At 42.9% G+C, this 19566-nt stretch overlaps 1 protein-coding gene across 2 annotated transcripts in view; it reads left to right on the top strand.

Moving 5' to 3' along the window:
* Positions 1-19566, top strand: part of reln (reelin) — a 399693-nt gene that overhangs the window by 221411 nt on the left and 158716 nt on the right. For both annotated transcript variants that reach the window (XM_068059265.1, XM_068059264.1), the window contains exon 20: positions 8002-8238. In XM_068059265.1, the coding sequence (XP_067915366.1) occupies positions 8002-8238 (237 nt within the window). The remainder of the gene's footprint in view (positions 1-8001; positions 8239-19566) is intronic.

Here is a 19566-nt window from a genome sequence, read left to right as displayed (position 1 = left end):
TGCCCCAAGCTTTAGTGCGTCCCACAGCACGTAGTCCAGGACCTTGGAATGTACCAGTCTGTAACACTCAGTTGCAGACAGCTGTTTGCACTGGAAGACTGACAGGTTTCGGGCAGACCAAAGTGCGTCTTTCACTGAGTCGATGGTCCTCCAGCAGCAGTTGATGTTTGTCTCTTTATGCGTCCCTGGGAATAGCCTGTAGAATATTGAGTCCTGCATTGCAGAGCTTCTTGGAACGAACCTTGACAAAACCCACTGCATCTATTTCCAGACCTTCTTTGCAAAGGCACACTCCAGAAGGTGGTGGGTGACGTTCTCTTCCCCACTGCAACCATCTCGAGAACAGCGTGTGGTGATGCTGAGACTCCGGGTGTGCATGAAGGATTTGGCAGGAAGGGCCCTTCTCACCACCAGCCGAGCTACGTTTTGGTGCTTGATTGGAAGTTCTGACAATGAGACATTCTGCCAAATGCCTGACAGCCTGCTCAGGGAATCACCTGACAGGTCCACCATCTCCTTTTGCCGCACAGCCTTGAGGACGTTACATGCGGACCACTGCCTGATGGACTTGTGATCAAAGGTGTTTTTCTGCACAAACTTTTCCACCAGGTACAGATAGCACAGCCATGGTCCAACTGAATGGAGTATTCTGCAGCAACATAGCCAGGACCATCCTTCACAACACTGGGGACAGATAGAATCTCAGCACTTAATGACACTTGGTATTTACAAAACGAGGCTCTTTCTAACCCATCATCGAAGCCGTTAATAAATACAATGAATAGTTAAGGCCCCAATACAGATCCTTGTGGGGCACCACTAGTCATCACCTGCTAATTAGAGTACCTACTGATTATCCCTACTCTCTGACTCCTGCCACTCAGCCAGTTTCCTAACCAGGTCAATCATTTGCCTTTAATTCCACGAGATTCACCTTTATGAGGGACTTCATCAAATGAACTCTGGAAGTCCATATAAATAGCATATATAGACATTCCCCTGTCCACTACTTTAGTCACCTCTTCAAATATTCAATCAGTTTCGTCAGGTATGACCTACCTTTTACAAATCCATGCTGGTTCTCTCTGATCAGCTGAAAAGTTTCAAGGTGTTCAGTAACCCTATCCCTAATTATATACTCTGGTCATTTCCCATCAACTGATGTTAGACTAGTTGATCTATAATTTCCCGGTTTCCCTCCCTCACCTTTCTTAGATATCAGAGTGACATGCACAATTTTCCAATCTGAAGTAACAGTTCCCAAATCAAGAGCAAATTTTAGATTGGGCATCTGCAATGTTCTCACCTACTTCCTCTAAAATCCTGGGATGGAAACCTGGAAACCATGTGGTCCTGGGCAGTGTTGCCTGTAATCTGTGCGCACGCCACACAGCAGCCCAGAAGGTACCGTGCAGGCCGCTCACAAGTTGTCCCCTTTAAGTTACCGTGCAAAAAAATTTAATGGTACCACGTATTCAAATGAAAAGGTCACACACATTGAGAAAAACTGAGGGAGGGCATTGGTCCTGGGGATTTGTCAGTCTTTAGTGCCATTATTTTCTTCATTTATGTTATTTTGCTTTTGTTAATTTTGGTGAGTCCCAGTCCCTGATTCACTGTTAGTTTCCTTGTAATATCCAGCATGTTGATCTCTTCCTCTACCTTAAATACTGATGCAAAGTAATTATTCAACATGTCCACCATTCCTTATTTTCATTGTCAATATCATCATTATCAGTTTTCAAGGGACCCACATTGCTCTGAACCACCTTCTTTTTCCTAATGGTAAAACTGTTTTGTGTTGATTTTGATCCCTTGCAAGTTTCTTTTCATACTCCCTTTTGTAACTCTTACTGTTTTGTCACCCTTTGCTTTTCTCTGTGTCTTTCCCATTTGCCAGGATCTACACTATTTTTTGCATTTGTGTATACCTTTGCTTTTAGTTTTATGTTGCCTCTTACCTCTTTAGTCATCCATGGTTTTTTTTTAGCAAGTTGGAGCTCTTTCCCTTTGGAGTATAAACTGATTTTTAAAATCACATTAAATTGTTTTTTTGAATACCTCTCATTGATTTTCTATCTTTTTACCCATTAACAGATTTGCCCAGTTTACTGTCTCATCCCATTGAAGTCAGCTTTACCTAAATCTGGAATCTTAATATAATTCTAATATGTGTTATTGGAATGCAATGCCATGGCATGCTGTATATCTACCCTATAATCACAATCCCTTGAAATGCATACTAGTATTTGATTAGCATTGTTAGTAACAGCTTTATATTCACAGGGCACTTCTCATAATTTTGCCCAATTTTTGTTTCCTTTACCAATTTTGGTAAAAGACAAGCTTTCATTGTGTGCACATTCTCTGCCTCCTCTAACACATGCATTACTTTGCATCTACCTACCCTCAAATCCATTTACCTTTCCCTCGTCCATCTGCTTACTTGGTAACCAGAAACCTTTGAATGTCATTAATCTTTCTTATACTTGTCATCTGGTCTTGTAGCTGCATGACGTCAGTAATATTACAAGAAGCACTTTACTCTAAATGGTCAATGAATACTGCTAGTGTCATTCATGAATCCAAGAGTACATCTACTGCTCATCTTTTACATTTTTCTGTAAATTCTCTTTCGCATGACTGACAATATACTGATATTTCAGGTGCCTATTATTCATTCTAAATTAATTTCATATTTCTAAAGTTTATATTCAAAGTATAATCTTAAAAAACTTAGATATAACAGTGTTGTCCTATAGAAATTGCTGACTAGGCATAAGTCAGTCTCACACAAAAGAATTACATTTTTAATAAATTAAAAGCATTCTGCTTGCTGAAAGTTCTTTTAGAGAGGATGATTGTTGGTGCTGTTCAGTCGCAGTGATCAGCAAGTTTGCCAAGAAACCTAGTTGCTTGCTGGTCATGGCAGGTGCAGAGCTGGGTGGGAACAGTGTTGTTGATTTATGGAGCTAATCATGGAGGTAGAATTATTTTTTCCTGTGATAATATGTCCTCCCTGCTGCTCCATATGTCGACAGTTGTTAAAAACATGATATTATTCTTCATTTGTGGACTGTGCTTTGTAAGGTTTGCACTGTTCTATTATATAAGTGGGTAAGAAGGTATTAATGTACTAAATTTAGACAGAGGGCACTAATTACTAGTACTAACAATTAGGAAAAAGCAGCAAAGACAAAAAAAATGACTTTCACTAATGCCTAAGTATGATGGCTGGCAACCCTGATAAACTGGTGGCTTCAGTCCATATACAGTGTACTCACTAGGAGAAGAGGCAATATTTACTTATTTATTTACTACATTTTTAAACCTCTAGCACTAACAGAAATGTCTTATAGTTGTTTGGCTGGGAATAGAGCTTTGTTGTTGACCTGCTAATTGCGTCTATATATTTAATATTTAAGGCAAGAAATTATTTTTGGTGATGGTAGTAAATGGAAGATTTGGTGCATTCATCGGGCATTCCTCCCTCCGTTCACTCTTTAAACGCAGGTGTTGACCCATTTGTTTGGGTTAATGCTCTGGTGAAATATTGGACAAAGAAGTATCAAATAAATGTTTTAAGTTTTCTTGCATTAATGTTGCCAATAGCAATTGGTAGTTCTAAGTTCCAAATTCGCATCCAAGCATCATCATTATTTTTAGAGTAAGGTTTGTGTAAGTGCTGGCTCTACTTTATGTTAATAAACAATAAAGCTTTAAAACTTTGTAGGTTTCTTAATGCTGTTCTCTTTTTAATCTCCCTTGTTATTTGTGCTGGAAGTGAGGGGATTTCTGTAGTGGCAGCCATCACATGGTCTTTTAAATTTTAGCCAAGTTTAAATCACCTGGTTTCCTGTTGAGCCTTTAAGAAGTGATCTCACCTCAGTAACTGAAATACTAATCTGGACAATTCATTTTTCTCATCATTCTCTGGGTTTCTTTTAATGGTAAATGTTGCTGGGACCACTGGTCATTTGACCTGTAGCTTACATTTAAGACTACTTTATTTGCTCAATAATTTTGCAACTTTTTACAAGAATTCCCCCAAACTATTTAATGCGCCTTGTTTTAAAAAAAACATTTTTGGTTCACTTTCATGTTGGAAACCATGGACTGAATTTGAACAGCCCCTCGAGGCCGCAGGTTGCAGCGCGGAGGCAGGTGAAATTCTGCGGGTAGAGGCCCACCTCGACCTGCGACGTCGAGAAGGGCCCGCTGCATATTACCGGCAGCAGGGGAACCTCAGTGCGGCCTCCCCACCACTCGGCGGCGGCACCCCAATTAGAAAATGTAAAACGCTACTTAACTCTGCAGATTATGCATCCCACTGCCTCTCTCTCTGCACTTCCTCATTTTACATAGAACGGGCGGCCATCACGTGCTGTCCTGTTCACAAACAGAAAACCAGACGGGACAGCAGAAGCAGGAGTACTGGACAGTGAAGGTAAGTCAGGATTTACAGGGGTCTCACTCTGCATTCTGGAAGGGAGGAGGGAGGAGGTCTGGGATTACTGGAGGAAAGCTCTGCAGGCATGAAGGGAGGTACTGTGTACCCGCCCTTCGTAAACAATGTACGCTGTACGTTTGTTTGTGTGTGTGAAGAAGCAATGGCACTCTGCTCACCCTGTGTGTGGGGAGGGTGCCAGAAAGGGTAGGAGCGTTAAGGTTATATGGATGGTGGGGGCATTCGATGCAGCTGGTAGGATCTTGATGTGGTCAAGCTGTGCCACTGAGTGTTGACCAAGATGGGCAATGCCATGGCATGCCACATAGTTGATCCATGAAAGCACCTGATGTACCAGTCAACACCAATCCCTGCCCTGTTAGAAATCTTCAAATAAATGAAGGAAACAACTTTATTTATCACGTGGAAATGGGTCTGGTTCATCCTACATTGTGTGATCCACTTCTCCGGAGGCAAAATCAACAGGCAGGAGTGATCCACGTAGAGGCCCCCGGCCTTGAGCAGCAGCCCCCAAGGGGAGCCCGCCATTAAGGTCGCCGTGCATCTACAGGCCCCACATGACATGCCATCAGATGTCCGAGCACCAGTTTCAGAGGTGATTGCACATGTAGAGAATGTAGTGACACGTCTCTGTGCCCTGCTCAACGATGACCTGCAGCCCATGGGCTTCGGTGGACTTCCTATGCCTGTGGTCTTCATAGTGGCAGTGGCTATTAAGCTTAATGCTTGTGCAGTATTTCAGGGGCCCACCAGAGACCTTAGTGGGGTCACACAGGCAGCAGTGCACTTCTGCATCTGGGAGGTCACCGATGCCCTGCACTGGAGGGCCAGTGAATATGTACGTTTCAGGACGGACATCAGGCCTCCCGCCAGGCCAGCATCTGCAGACATTACTATTAAAGGAATCCTCTCAATCTAGGTGCAGCTGGCATATGATCACCCAAGATGCTTCATGCAAATCTGTGCCTGCTTCTCGGGCAGCTGCCATGACACCTGGGTCTTGCGCCAGTCCCGGCTGCCATCGCTGTTCACTGAACTGTCTCAGATGGAGGGGTGGCTTCTTGGAGATAAGGGCTATCCTTTGCAGATCTGGCTCCTGACACCAGTGAGAGACCCCACCACTGCTGCAGAGGAGAGATACAATGCCAGCCACTGAGCTACAAGAGACACCATTGAGCAGGCGACCGGCATGCTGAAAAAGTACTTCCGATGCCTGTATGGATAGGGTGATGCCCTGTACTACGAGCCGAAAAGGCCAGCTCCTTTCTTTGCTGCTCGCTGTGCTGTGCACAGCTACGCACCCAATAGGGGGCAGGTCTGGCATGATGCGGAGAGACGTCAACAGGATTCCTTCACCGACTATGAGGACTCTGAGGACCTACAACAGGAAAGACGCATGGGAGGGCAGATGACACCCAGGCTCTGCATGTAGGGCTGGCAGTGAGCTTGGGATGTACGGCAGTGACTTATCAGACAAAGGCTGTCTGCTCCATAGGAACCAACATGAGCTCTGCAAGCCACACATCACCCTCACTCACTTGCTGTGCAGCAGTCCACATCTGCAGCATCCCTGTCTAAACCATTAGAGGCAGCAGCTGACTGAGCCAATGTCCATGTCACTGCATCCATGGAGACGCTCATGAATAATGGTGGCATGGCAATGATGTTATTGCATATGTTGGCTCTCCTGAAGGGCCAATGGTGTGAAGGGATGTGACATTGGTGCTACATGCTGGCACACATCATTCACACAGAGAAAAGGACACACATGTTGGTGAGGAACATTTAGTGAAAGACGTATTTACATTGCTGTGACACTGGCATTCCCATTTGCGTCAGTGTGTTCTCTGTAAACGCTTGTGAGTGCCCCTTCACGATGCCACTTCTGCACTAGCAGCCTGACTGGAGGAAGGCTACTGATCTGATTGCCCTTTGGCTGTGGATGGCTTTGGCGCTTGTACCCTGTGCGCGTGAGGCTTAGAGGGCCCTGGCTGACTGGGGGAGTGCTCGTTTATCTTCCTCTGGCATTGGACCCTTTGACGCTGGATGGCCCCACAGTTACTCACCTCCTCTGCCATCTCCAGCCAGGCTGCTTTGTTCAGGCAGGAGGGCCTCTTCTTACCATCGCTGGGGAAAAGAACCTCCCACCTTGCCTGCACAGCCTGGAGAAGAGTGAGCAGGGAGGCTTCGCTGAACTTTGGGGCCACCCTAGAGCACCCCTGTGCCATCCTCGGTTTTTATTGTGGTCCTTTAAATGCAAAGGTGACTCCACCGTGTAACTGCTCTAACTTCTGGCTGCAATGTTTGTCTTACACACATTTGTAAACCAATGCAGGACTAATGATGAAATCTGTGCTGTTGTCATAGTTTTTCATCTATTACACATTGACACATGTTCACGAACATTTTGTTTCTGCAGCAACTGATCTTCGTTATGGGTGTAATATTTCTAATTGGCAATGCAGCTAGAATATGAACATATTTTCCTGTTTTGTTTACAAAGATTGTTTAATTGCAGTTACTTTATTTTCACATAGCAGTTAGCAGAGAAATGAATACAGATTCCAAATGCATATTAGTCTGCAGCTTTTCACACTCATGATTAGAAGCCCATAGTATGTAGATATTCTTCAATTATGATTTTATTTCTGTTGTGTATTTGCCTTTTATGGTACCTTTAACTCTCACATCCTGGAATGTGCGAAATTAAGATTATTCATCCAGGTGCGGCATGCTTACAAGAAGGAATGTCACACTTGAGTGGAAAAAGAGGATCGCAACTTCACGGGACACTGGGACACAGCAGGGTAAGTGTGTGGCAGCAAAGCAGAAAGTGCTGGGGTCACTCAGCAGGTCAGGCAGCAACTGTGGAGAGAGAAGCAGAATTAACTTTCAGGTCTGTGAACTTGGTCAAGTTAACTCTGCTTCTCTCTCCACAGATGCTGCCTGACCTTCTGAGTTTCTCCAGCACTTTCTGCTTTGCTGCCAGATTAACTGCAGCCCCACTCTTCAACAGTGAGGTAAGTATTTCTTTGACAGCTGTCAGGAAGCAGGTGCTGGGGTGCTTTAGAAAGGGTCCCAGCACCTTCTGCACAGCTGTCAAAAGGTTCCTCACTGCGCCGGATGCCCTGCCTCTCCCCACATAATATCGTGGGGACTCGCCGGCGGCCACTGAATGCGGGCACGCCGCCAAGATCAAAGCGTGCCGCCACAGAGCACGGCGTGCAAATTCAGGCCCATATCTGCCTTTGTTACAGATCAGAAACAGTGTCATTTCAAAAAATCCTTTGAATAAATATCCACTGAGTTTTATCACCATGTTGTCTGCACATTTCTGTGTTGTTTCTTGTCTTGATATCACTGCTATTAAAATCTTACCAAGTCATTCCTCTCTACAGGACAATATTTGTAAACATTGTTTGACATTATATTTTACTATACTCTGTACCTGCTAAAAATACTGTAGATATAAAGGGATGATTCACAGACTATAGTGCGTGGAATTTTCACACACTGCTGTTTTTTGGTCTTAGAATTATCTCCGTGGAGCTCCCGGAGAATGCCCAGCAGTTTGGCATCCAGTTCCGATGGTGGCAACCTTATCACTCTGGGCCGGATGAGGACGTGTGGGCTATTGATGAAATTACTATGACGTCAGTCCTGTACAACAGCATTAGTCTTAACTTCACCAATCTTGTGGATGTCACTCAGTCCCTGGGCTTCTACCTGGGAAATGTCCAACCTTACTGTAACCACGACTGGACTCTCAGGTAGGAAGCATGCTCTAGTTGTTGCACTTGGTTTAATTTCACATGTTGCCTTAAAGGATTGCCTCTTAAAAGCTACAGTGCCCTGTGGATTCATTGAGATAATTGAAAAGTTCTCATGTTATAATGTGATCTGTTTGAGTTGCTCTCCTATCACAATAGGAGACTAAAAGCTCCAGCACACACATTGTTTACAGATTACATTGCTGGGGATTCTGTTACACTTTGAATCATTACAAACTTTGGATAGATCACCAAAAAGGTGCCTACCTTTTTGTAGAAGGCTTTTATGAAAGATGAGAATAGAGCTCACAAGGCAAAGACATTTGTATAAAAGAATTCCACTGTGCAAGGTGCAAGGCGGCTTCAGGCTTTGCCACTGTGGAATGGAGGAGGGGAAAGTGTGCACTAGACCGAAGTCAGATGAATGGAGCATTAATGCTGTAGTGTATAGTTGGAGACGATTTTACAGGTAGTTCACAGAAAGATTTGAAGATAAGGATGAGGATTTTGACACTGATGCACTGGAGGGTGGAGCCAGTGGAAGTTGCATAGGATAAAGGTAATTGATGTGTGGGATTTTATGTGAGTTAGGTTCACAGTCTTGGATGAGTTAGATTTTGTGTAGGCTGAAGATGGTGAGACTAGCAAGAGAAACACTAGAGAAGTGGAGGCTTGCATTGATGAAGCTATGGAGAAAGCCCTACTGATGGTAGAAGTGAGCTGATGTTCCCAGAGGTGAAAGTAAATGGTTTTGGCAATGCACTAATGTAGGATTTGAAGCTCAACTCAGCATAGAATAATAATGCTGTGTGCCTGCATGTTCAGTCTGAATGAGAATTGCTGGGGAAGATGGAATTAAAGAATTAGAATCACAAAATCACAGAATTGTTAGTGTAGAAGGAGGCCATTCGGCCCATCATGTCCGCACCGGCTCTCTGAAAGAGTAACTCCCTCAGTTCCATTCTCCTACCTTCTCCCCATAACCCTGCACATTATTCCTTTTCATATAACTGTCTAATTCCCTTTTGAATGCTTCAATTGAACCTGCCTCCACCATGTTCTCAGGCAAATCCAAACCTTAACCACTCACTGCATGAAAAAGTTTTTCCTTGTGTCGCTTTTGTTCCTTCTTGTTCTCAATCCTTTCACGAGTGGGAACAGTTTCACTCTATCTACTCTTTCCAGACCCCTCATGATTTTGAATACCTCTATCAAATCACCTCTCAACTTTCTCTTCTCCAAGGAAAACAGTCCTAACTTCTTCAATCTATCTTCATATCTGAAATACCTCATCCCTGGAACCATTCTCGTGAATCTTTTCTGTACTCTCTCCAATGCCCTCACGTTTTTCCTCAAGTACGGCATCCAGAACTGGACGTAATACTCCAGCTGAGGCTGAACTAGTGTCTTAAACAAGTTCAATATAACTTCCTTGCTCTTGTACTCTATGCCCCTATTAATAAAGCCTAGGATACTGTATGCTTTATTAACCGCTCTCTCAACCTGTCCTGCCACCTCTAATGACTTATGCGCATATACACCTAGGTCCCTCTGCTCCTGCACCCCCTTTAGAATTGTACCCATTCTTCTATATTGTCTCTCCATGTTCTTGCTACCAAAATGAATCACTTCACATTTCTCTGCATTGAACTTCATCTGCCACCAATCTGCCCATTCCACCAACGTGTCTATGTCCTTTTGAATTGACACTTAAGATGCAAAGATTCTGCTACAAGCAAAACAAGGTGGTCTCTATTTGGCTGATGTTGAAATGAATAACATTTCACAATCAGGACTTGAGTGACAGGCAATCAGGCAGCATGGCAACAGTTATGGAATCAAGGGTGGTGATAGAGTTGGATGTTATCAGCATATATATGGAACTTAGCTCCATGTTCACAGTGATGGTACCAAGAGGCTTTTATAGATAAGGAGTAGAATGAGGAAAATAATGAAGTCTTGGAACACATCAGGATAATGATATGGGCCTGGGAGGAGAGGATTTGGGTATGTTAGGTGGGTGAGAATAACATCAAAAGAGGGTTATACAATAGAGGTGACTGTATTGAAGACTACAGAGAGTTGAAGGAGAGATTGCCAGACAAAATGACAAAGGAGTCAAAGATAGACTCTTGTAAGAAGACGGGTGATGCTAGCACTATTAATGGGAGAATGATTGATGAGGATAGTCTTGGTGACATCACCCATCTTTGCACCTGCCTCAAATTATCTGCTGCTGAAACCCTCATCCATGCCTTTGTTGCCCCTAGAGTCAACTATTCCAATGTTCTCCTGGCTTGCTTCTGCTTTGTATTCTCCATAAACATGAGCTCATCCAAAGCTCTATGGCCCATATCCTAATTCGCACCAAATACCATTCATCCATCACCTCTGTGCTTGCTGACTTACATTGGCTCCCAGCCTGGCAATGTATCAATTTTAAAATTTTCATCCTTGTTTACAAATCCATCTATGGCCTCGCCCCTCCCTCACCTCCTCCAGCTCCACAACCTTCTGAAATCTCTGCGCTCATCCAATTCTGGCCTTTTGAGTATCCCTGATTTTTTGCTCCGCCATTGGTGGCTGTGCCTTCACCTGCCTAGGCCGTAAGCTCTGGAATTCCCTCCCTAAACCTCTCTGCTTCTCTACCTCTCTCCTTTTAAAACACTCCTTAAAACCTACCTTTTTGACCAAGTTTTTGGTCACCTCTCCCAATCTCACCATTGTGGCTCAGTGCTAAATTTTGTTTGATAACTCTCCTGTGAAGTGCCTTTGGAGAATTTACGATGTTAAAGTTGCTGTATAAATACATGTTGTTGTTGTTATTGAGTTGCAATGATACTTTTGAATACCTTACACAGGACTGGGAGGTGAAGTGGAATTTTGACAGGACAAAGTGATCAAAGGTAGGCTTTCTAAAAAGGCAGGTAATAATAGCAGCATTGATGGGATAAGGATTGCCTGAAGGAAGAGAGCAGTTGACAATATTAATGAACTTTGGACTAAGGAGTGGTCGTTTAAAGCTGAATTGGGAGGAAATCAAGGTAGCAAATGAGTTTCAGAGAGGAAATTAGTCTTGTGAGGGCTAGAAAGGACATGGTGGAAGCAACTATAGTGTGTTTTATTGATTAGGTTAGATTAAATCTAATTAAAGTTAATGATTTGATGTAAATAGCTCTATTGTACACCATTGGCTTCATTGAGAGTTTAACTTGCTGAAATGATTAGTCCTATGTACATGCTAAACTGACAACTTCAGTTTGGTCTCATGTGCTTGCGTGAGTTCAGTTGAGAATCAAACTTAACATGACATGAGTTAGACAATTTGTGATCTGCTCACAAAGACCCAAATGTTACCCAGTTCTGGATTTAATGGTAGTAAGCAGACAGGTTCATTGCATGGCAAATGTGAAATTGAAGTCCTGTCTGTGTAAATTGCCTGCTGAGATAATAATAGAATGTTGCTATTACAAAGCAAGAGGTCAGATGACACATAGGGCTGGATTTTCCCATGGGCTTTGGGACCCCAATATTGGGATCAAATAGGGGGTCCCGAGCCCGCACTTGCTGGCAGTGAGATCGGCTCAGCAATCTTCTCGGAGGCGGCTTCCTAATTGGCCGCCTCTGCTTTCGGCGTCCTTAATAGGGCTCTCGGTGCTGCAGGCCCAATTAGATGGCCGGCAGCTCTGGATCCAGGTGGGCCTGCTGAGGCAGGTCGGCGACTGCAAGGGCGCCACAATGTGGAGGCACCCTTGCTGGGATGCACAGCAGTGCAGAAATAAACAGAACTGAAGCAGGCAGGTCCATAGGGATGGAGGGGAAACCCCTCCGCTGGATCAGATTCGGCTGTGATTGCGGCCTTTCATGCTCAGCACTCCACCAATTGGGCATGGAGCCTCTGGCTCTGATGACGCCCCCCCAGCCCAGCTTGCCGCAAGGATCCCACCTCCATTGAGCTAACGGCCTCTGCATGTGGTGGGGTGGGCCACTCCACGGCAGCAAAATTCTGGCGAGGCCGCAAAATGGCACGTAATCGGAGCCTTAACCATTGTTCATTGACGGGGGCAGCCGATCTGATTCCCAGCCCGCCCTTGGGAAAGTTCCCCGGTAACAGGACTGCTTTGGGTGGCTGTTCCAACGCAGCTCCCCCTATTTTCCCAGCTCCCCCACCTTCAAGTCCACCAACACGGGGCTGGGAAAATACAGCCCATAGTAAGCACAGAACATGCATTGCTTAGTCAAGGTCATTGTTCAGAAGTGTCATTCTTTATTTGGTGCCGATTTGCTACTTCCTCATTTATCTTTCTTCTTCTTCCTATGCTGTTAGCTGGAATTTTGATTCTATTAAAGTTTAATTTAAAATATTGATTAGTAGCACTACATTGGTGATGTAATGGTATGATCCCTTCACTGTCCACATTATTGTCCTTACCTTCAAGTATAAACAAGATCAGATGGCCTGAAGTTACTTTGGCAAGTCAACAGACATCTCCCTTCATTTCACAATTTGGCTCAGTGACCCTCTGAAACAGAGCTAGCTGTAATTGATCAGAGTTTGGAAGATTACATCAGTAAGAAGCAAGGATGACAAATTAATTAAGCAGCAGAGCTCACCAATATAATTTTAAAACAACATTAAGAATAAATTTGTAACTTATTTTTTCATGAATGCTGTTACATAGTGGTTCTCCTCAAGGATTCTCTTCAGGAGCAGCGGGAAGAGTGGGTGCTATTCTTCAAAAGGGTAAAAGTGGTATGGTTTTTTCAGCCAGGATTGTGCAGTATGTTGAATGAGTTATTGTATCCACAAGTATAGGACTATTTCATGCATCCGTTGAATACAAAGCAGACAATAGTCCTTCTGTACCAGACATTAATTATGATCTGTTTGAATATCACAATGACTTTCTTGGTTCCTATCGTTTCCTCTGCAATAGGTATATTAAGCAGGCAGCCATACTTACCCATTGTTACACTTCGGTTAGCTTTCTTTTAGACTAATTCTTGAGTGTGATTTAACTGGCTGCTTGAAACTAAGGGGCTTATAGTTTTCTATGGTTATTCACAGACATTTTACATTGGCTGTGATTTTCCAGTTGTGTTGGTAAGTATGTTGATAAAGTCGCTATTTATACATCATTCTTCTGGATACATGACAGATTCAAAACTCTTTTCATGGAAATCCTCCTAACAATATGAGTATATTGGAGTCATGGCTAAGAAGACAGTATTTGGCTGATTGGGTTCTTTTAAGGCTGTTTTCAGTCAGGCGCTGGCACTATCCTTTCGTCATTCAGTTCTGGGATTGAGTCCAACTGAGTCCATTAGAATGAAAGTCTCCTTTTTCTCCTGGCACCTGGTGTGAAATGGGGTTGGAGTGTTTCAAACTGATTTCTGACAAGCACGGGCTGACATGGCAAGACTGGCCATAAGTTAAAAAGAGATCATGAGGTGTGGGGAGTGGAAATTTTAACCAGGATTTTGAGGTAGGTTGTTAAAACAGAATATCAGGAACATTATTCCGCATTCATCTATGCCACAGGTTCCCAATTTATTTTTCTGAGCAACCCCGCCCTTTGGAAATTCATGTCCCATGTTTGCCCTCCCCCTTCTTTCTACTTACTTCATTCAACATGGTAATTTCAGGGTGTTTAAACACTTTGGAGCAAAATTGGTTCCCAGTGTGCCTGTTTGCCTGGGCGCTAAATTCACATCTGGGCTCAAATTCCGAACATGATCTCTTGGACTCAATCTCCCCTGGAAGTGGCAACCAGGGACTTCTGGAGAGTACTGGGGCAGCTGGCTAGAAGATGGTCAGCTCCTGATTAGCATATTCAAAGGGCCTAATGTCTGTTTTAGGACCATGATGCCAAATTTGACAAAAACTGGGCACAGCATGCACAACACAATTTTTCCAGGACTACCATGGCATAGTGAGTCATACTAAATGAGACCACTGGAGGCTGTTGAAGAACAAGTAGGTTTTTGTTTTTTCCACTTTAATGTGTAGCCAGGAGGAGAACTCCTGCTTCTTCTGGCTCTATGGCAATACTGCATAATCCTGCACCTCTCCAACTCTGCACCCCTTCCACATTGCCATTCTGTTGGACTGTGCCATACCAGCTGTTCCTCATGGAAAAGTTTGTACAGAAAAACACCTTTGACCACAAGTCCATCAGCTAGTGATCCACCCGAAACAACTTTGAGGCCCTACGGGGAAAGGAGATGGTGGAACCTGTCAGATGGTTCCCTGAGCAGACTGTCAAATTTATTTGGCAGAATGCCTCATCGCCAGAACTTTCAAACAAGCACCAATACATAGCTTGGCTGGTGGTGAGAAGGGCCCTGCCCGTCAGATCCTTCCTGCATGCCCAGATTCTTACCGCCTCCACATGCTGCCTTTGAGGCATCTGCGGTGGAGAAGAGACCATCGCCCATCTCCTTCAAGAATGTGCCTTTGCAAAGCAAGTCTGGGAAGAGATACAGTGGTTTTTGTTCAGATTCATCCACAGCAGCTCTGTAACACAGGACTCAGTGCTCTACGAGCTGTCTCCAGGGACGCACACTGACACTGAGGTAAACTGCTACTGGAGGACCAACAACCGAAACACACTTTGGTCTGCCTGAAACTTGCTAGTCTTCCAGTGGAAAGAGCTGCCCATGACCGAGTGTTGCCGACTAGCACATTCCAAGGTCCTGGACTACATGCTGAGGGACATGCTAACTCTTGGGGCCACTGCCACAAAGGCTCAATGGGAAAAGGCGACTGTGTAAGGCCCTCCTGTCACAGTATACAGAAGGACTGGAAACCATGTAAAACCCCTCGTGCTATATGTACCAAAAAATGTTTGACGTGTATTGTAAATTTACATGACTGCAGTAAAAATGTCTTCTCACCAACCTTTTTAAAAATTCAAATAAAAAATAGAAAAAGCCTCTGGGGGGTGGGGGGCTGTGGGCAGATGGAAATCCCTCTACAGGGTGACCTTTGACTGCTCTGCAGGCAGGGTGGGGCCTGTAGGCCTGCCTGAAGGAACTGGCATCCCAGCCTGCCGCTGGGTGAACACCTCCAGGCAGTTAAACAGCCCCCTGTCGCGTCGGGAAACTGGAGGCCAACTGGAAAACCCAATTCGGTCTCCTTTATCTGTTCTTAATGAGTCTAATTGGCTGCTTGCATTGTGGGGAGATGCAGCCCTGCCATGCCCCAAAATCGGCTCAGCCAGAATGGCTAATGTTGGAAACGGGGTTGGGAAACCGGCACTCTGGCCGATGCCAATATTTGCGGGCCCTGTCTGCCTCTGTTCCCAACTTTGGTGGGGCCCAAAAATATTGCCCTGAGAAAATGAGAATATTGCAACCGTTGTCAAAGGGCCAGATTTTATGAGTAACTGAATACAGCGAAACATTGTTAAGCATTAAAGAAGTAATCAACCTTATTCAAATTGATTTATACGTATCTTAATAGATTTAAAGGGGAAGGAAGTTTAGGAAGAATATTTCTTATTAAAAACAGGAGTCAGTATTCAAGAACCTCTACAATGGCAATAAGTTTTACTTAAAAACAAGTCAAAGGATTTTACGCAAAGATTTTTAATTGATCCTATAAAAGGGATTATATTTTGAATAAAATCTATTCCCTCCTACACTTACTTACTCTTTAATCACTAATTTTCAAATGATGGCATGCCTTAGCAGACTCTAATAGTGCAATAAAATAGAAATATGATCCTCATAAATTCTGTATAATTAACGAAGCAAGGAAATATTTCAGATTTTGTGGCTAGGAGGAATTTTTGTCATTCCAACATTGACTTTTTAGCCTGTTTTTAGAAATAGCCTCAAGGAAAAGCAGGTACATAAAGAGGTTAATGTGGAGGATGATGGAGCTGGTGGAGATGCATTAAATTTGGCTGATGACCTTCATAGCCCTTGCCAGCCATTATCTCAGGGGAAATCTCCAGACCAATTCACACTATCTAACTGATTAGTGGTTAAATTAATTAATGTTAGCTGATCTCAGCTGGGCTTCCATTTGGTTTGCTCTTGGCAACTCCACGGCAATGAGTTAGGTGCGATGTTGCTGTTGGTCACAGGGGAGTGATTGACAATGTTTTCCTCATTGCGTGAACTTGTGTTGGATGATTTATCATTCAGTGCAGACTATTCCCTATCTCAATTTCTGCAGCAAGTGAAATGTGTCTAATCATGTGTAATGTTTCCATCAGTCACTTTGCTTTACCAAATAAGAAGCCATAAATTTGGAGTCAGTTAAAATGCTCATAAATTATTATTTAAATTTTAAACAAATATGATTAAATTATCATGGGCTTATTTTAAAGCACAAAGTCATAATAAAGTAATTACAGTGCAAAGCTCTCCTGCCAAGCAGATAACTCACACAAGGTCAAGTTTGCAGTTATCTGGCATTGCCAGGAACAAAAATCATCTTTGCTGTTTTAAAATTAGTGTTAATAATTGTTTTGAGATGTATTCATTTTCAGATCACACTGAACTAGGCTTATGAATGAATTAAGAAGTTATTTTACAGCAAACTCAACAGTATTTTAAATAGAAACAAGAAATGCTGGAACCACTCAGCAGGTCTGGCAGCATCTGTGGAAAGAGAAGCAGAGTTAACGTTTCTGGTCAGTGACCCTTCATCGGAACTAAAATAAAAATATTTTATTTTATTTTATTTTATTTTAGTATTTTAAATAGATTATTTTGAAAATGACAATGTGTGCTGGATGGGACAGTATGACAGAAGCCGTCTCCAGGGGTGGTATTTCACCCCCAATGAATCGACCAGACAAAATCAATGAAAATCTTAATTTGTGAAAGGTTCTTAAGGAAAATGAGATGCATGGCTGGATTTACCTCCACTATGATGTCCTAAATTGTTAACAGAGGAAATCACGGTGGCACACCTATCGTTGCACCTTCACCACAACCTGTCTTCTGCCTGAAGAGAGGTGCAATTGTCCCCGGAACATCAGTGGAAGGTCTGCCAAATTCCTTTTGGGAGAGAGAGAAGTAGCAGTGGGTCCCTTTCTCCCTAGGCCTCAAGGTAATCCCATATTTAGGTATCATATTAGCCTTTCCTGCATAGATAAACATCTCCAGCACATAAAAGTATGTCAAGGCAGTGGGTGGAAGTTCTGCCTTAACATCTCTGGCAGGAGGAGGGAAATCCAATGGCTAGTCTGAATATGTTTCCTCGTTGATTGCAATCCACAGAATTAGATGGTACTGAATTTGGAAATCAAATAGTGATTTCTGCAGGAAAAAAAATTCTTTATCAGGATGTACTTCTAACATTGAAGTTGAATTACGTTATGGCCAATTTGGAGAAAACTTAGATTTGGAACTCTTCTGAGGCATGCATGGCTTTAGGTGGGTTTGATGCTGTGGCTGCATGCAAGAAGAAATATATACATACATCGATCATATCATCTCTTTCTTCAAAAGACAAATTAAACAATCCATAAAAAGAAGACAGCTGTATTATTATGGGGAAAATAGGATTAGGATAATGACTGACAGTGAGATAGGTGCGGTAACTGAGTTGAAGAATTTTATAGATCTCATCAACTGGGCCAGTCAAGTATCAGAAGAATCCACAATGGAGTTATTTTCTTGCAAATGGCAATTTTATTTTCGTTACTTATAAAACATATGAGGCTGTGTTTTAAGTTCTTTTTAATTCTTTCATCGGATGTGGGCGTCGCTGCCAATCCCTAATTGCCCTTGAAAACTGAGTGGCTTGCTAGGCCATTTCAGAGGGCAGTTAACAGTCAATCACATCGCTTTGGGTTCTGAGTCACATGTAGGCCAGACCAGGTAAGGACAGCCGATTTCCTTCCCTAAAGGACATTCGTGACCAGATGGGTTTTTAACGGCAATTGATGATAGTTTCATGGCACCATTACTGAGACTATCTTTCAATTGCAGATTTTTAAAATTAATTAATTGAGTTTAAATTCCACCAGCTGTCGTGGTGGGATTTAAACCCGTGTCCCCAGAACATTAGCCTGGGGCTCTAGTCTAGTGACATTACCAATATAGTATAGTGCTTCAGTGGTGGGAGTGACTAATACAAATGGCATAGGTAATAAATACGAAGTTATTTGTGGTTATGTAATCCAGGCTCTCTCCTAATGGGTTGAGCTATGTGGATCCTGTTGATAATACAGAGGGAGACACAGACTATAGCCAGTGTTGATGGTGCAAAGCATCACAGATATATGCTTCTACTCCTGGGACAAAGCAAAATTGTAAGTATTTATCTTGAACTGAATGATGGGCTGGGTTAGCATAGTTTCCATTTCATTGCTTCTTTATATGCAAAAGAAAGAAGATGGCTTGCATTCTCAAAGGAATCATCTTTACAAATAAAGATCATGAAAACAGTTTTTGGTAAGTAGTTGGGCACCCAACATTTCCAATAGAGACTATAATCTTTAATATTGAAAGCTCCACTGTCCCTTGCTATGACCATGCATGTCAACTTTGTTGTTGTTTCTGTTAGCACATGTTGTAAAGTGATTACAATAAAAGAGATTGTCACAGAGAATGATTTCATGGCTATATTTCTGTTGCAGCCAAAAAGACCATTTTAGACATTCCACTGTGGAAGTGTGGATAAAGCATCTATGCAGTGGGCCTCTGGAAATACCAATGTTCTTGCTGCAAAGAGAGAGGGGCAGATCTGAACTATTTGGTTCTTATTAAAATTCCAGTACGGCAAGAAACTCTACTTGGCTGCACTTCCTTACACAGCATAAATGAAGGCACAGTCTAATTTTGCTTGCACTGTGAGGGTTAGCCTCTCATCATTGGGAACAATGAAATGCCACACTCTTATCCCACTGAATATAGTCTACCCCAATAACCAATGATAACCCAAGGAAATTGAGATATTATTACCTTGTAGACCTGAATTGAAGAGTTGCATATTGCTTATACTTAAACCTCAATTTATCAACTAAGTATATCACTTCCTGTTTGTACTCTAATGTAAAATATATTGATCACATGGATAATACAACTGTTCAGAAAAAGAGGGACAAAAAGCTACATCCATTACATGACAAAGTCACAATTCATTTTATTCAATTTATAGTGTCAAAGGTATTAAAAAAAAAAGAAAGAAAGCCACTCATGTCCCACTATTTCTTTTTTAAGCTGGCCTTTTCCCAAGAGTAGAAGCAGGAGATTCACAAGTAGTTTCCAGTCTAAGGAAACATCCCTCAATAGTTAGCTGCTAATTGATTGTAGGATGTGCCTATTTTTAAAAATTCATTCATGGGATGTGTGTTGCTGGCTAGG

The sequence above is a fragment of the Heterodontus francisci genome, chromosome 27 (assembly GCF_036365525.1).
Source record: "Heterodontus francisci isolate sHetFra1 chromosome 27, sHetFra1.hap1, whole genome shotgun sequence".
Taxonomy (NCBI): domain Eukaryota; kingdom Metazoa; phylum Chordata; class Chondrichthyes; order Heterodontiformes; family Heterodontidae; genus Heterodontus; species Heterodontus francisci.
The sequence above is the reverse complement of the archived record's forward strand: the minus strand, read 5'-3'. Positions and strand labels throughout refer to the sequence as shown.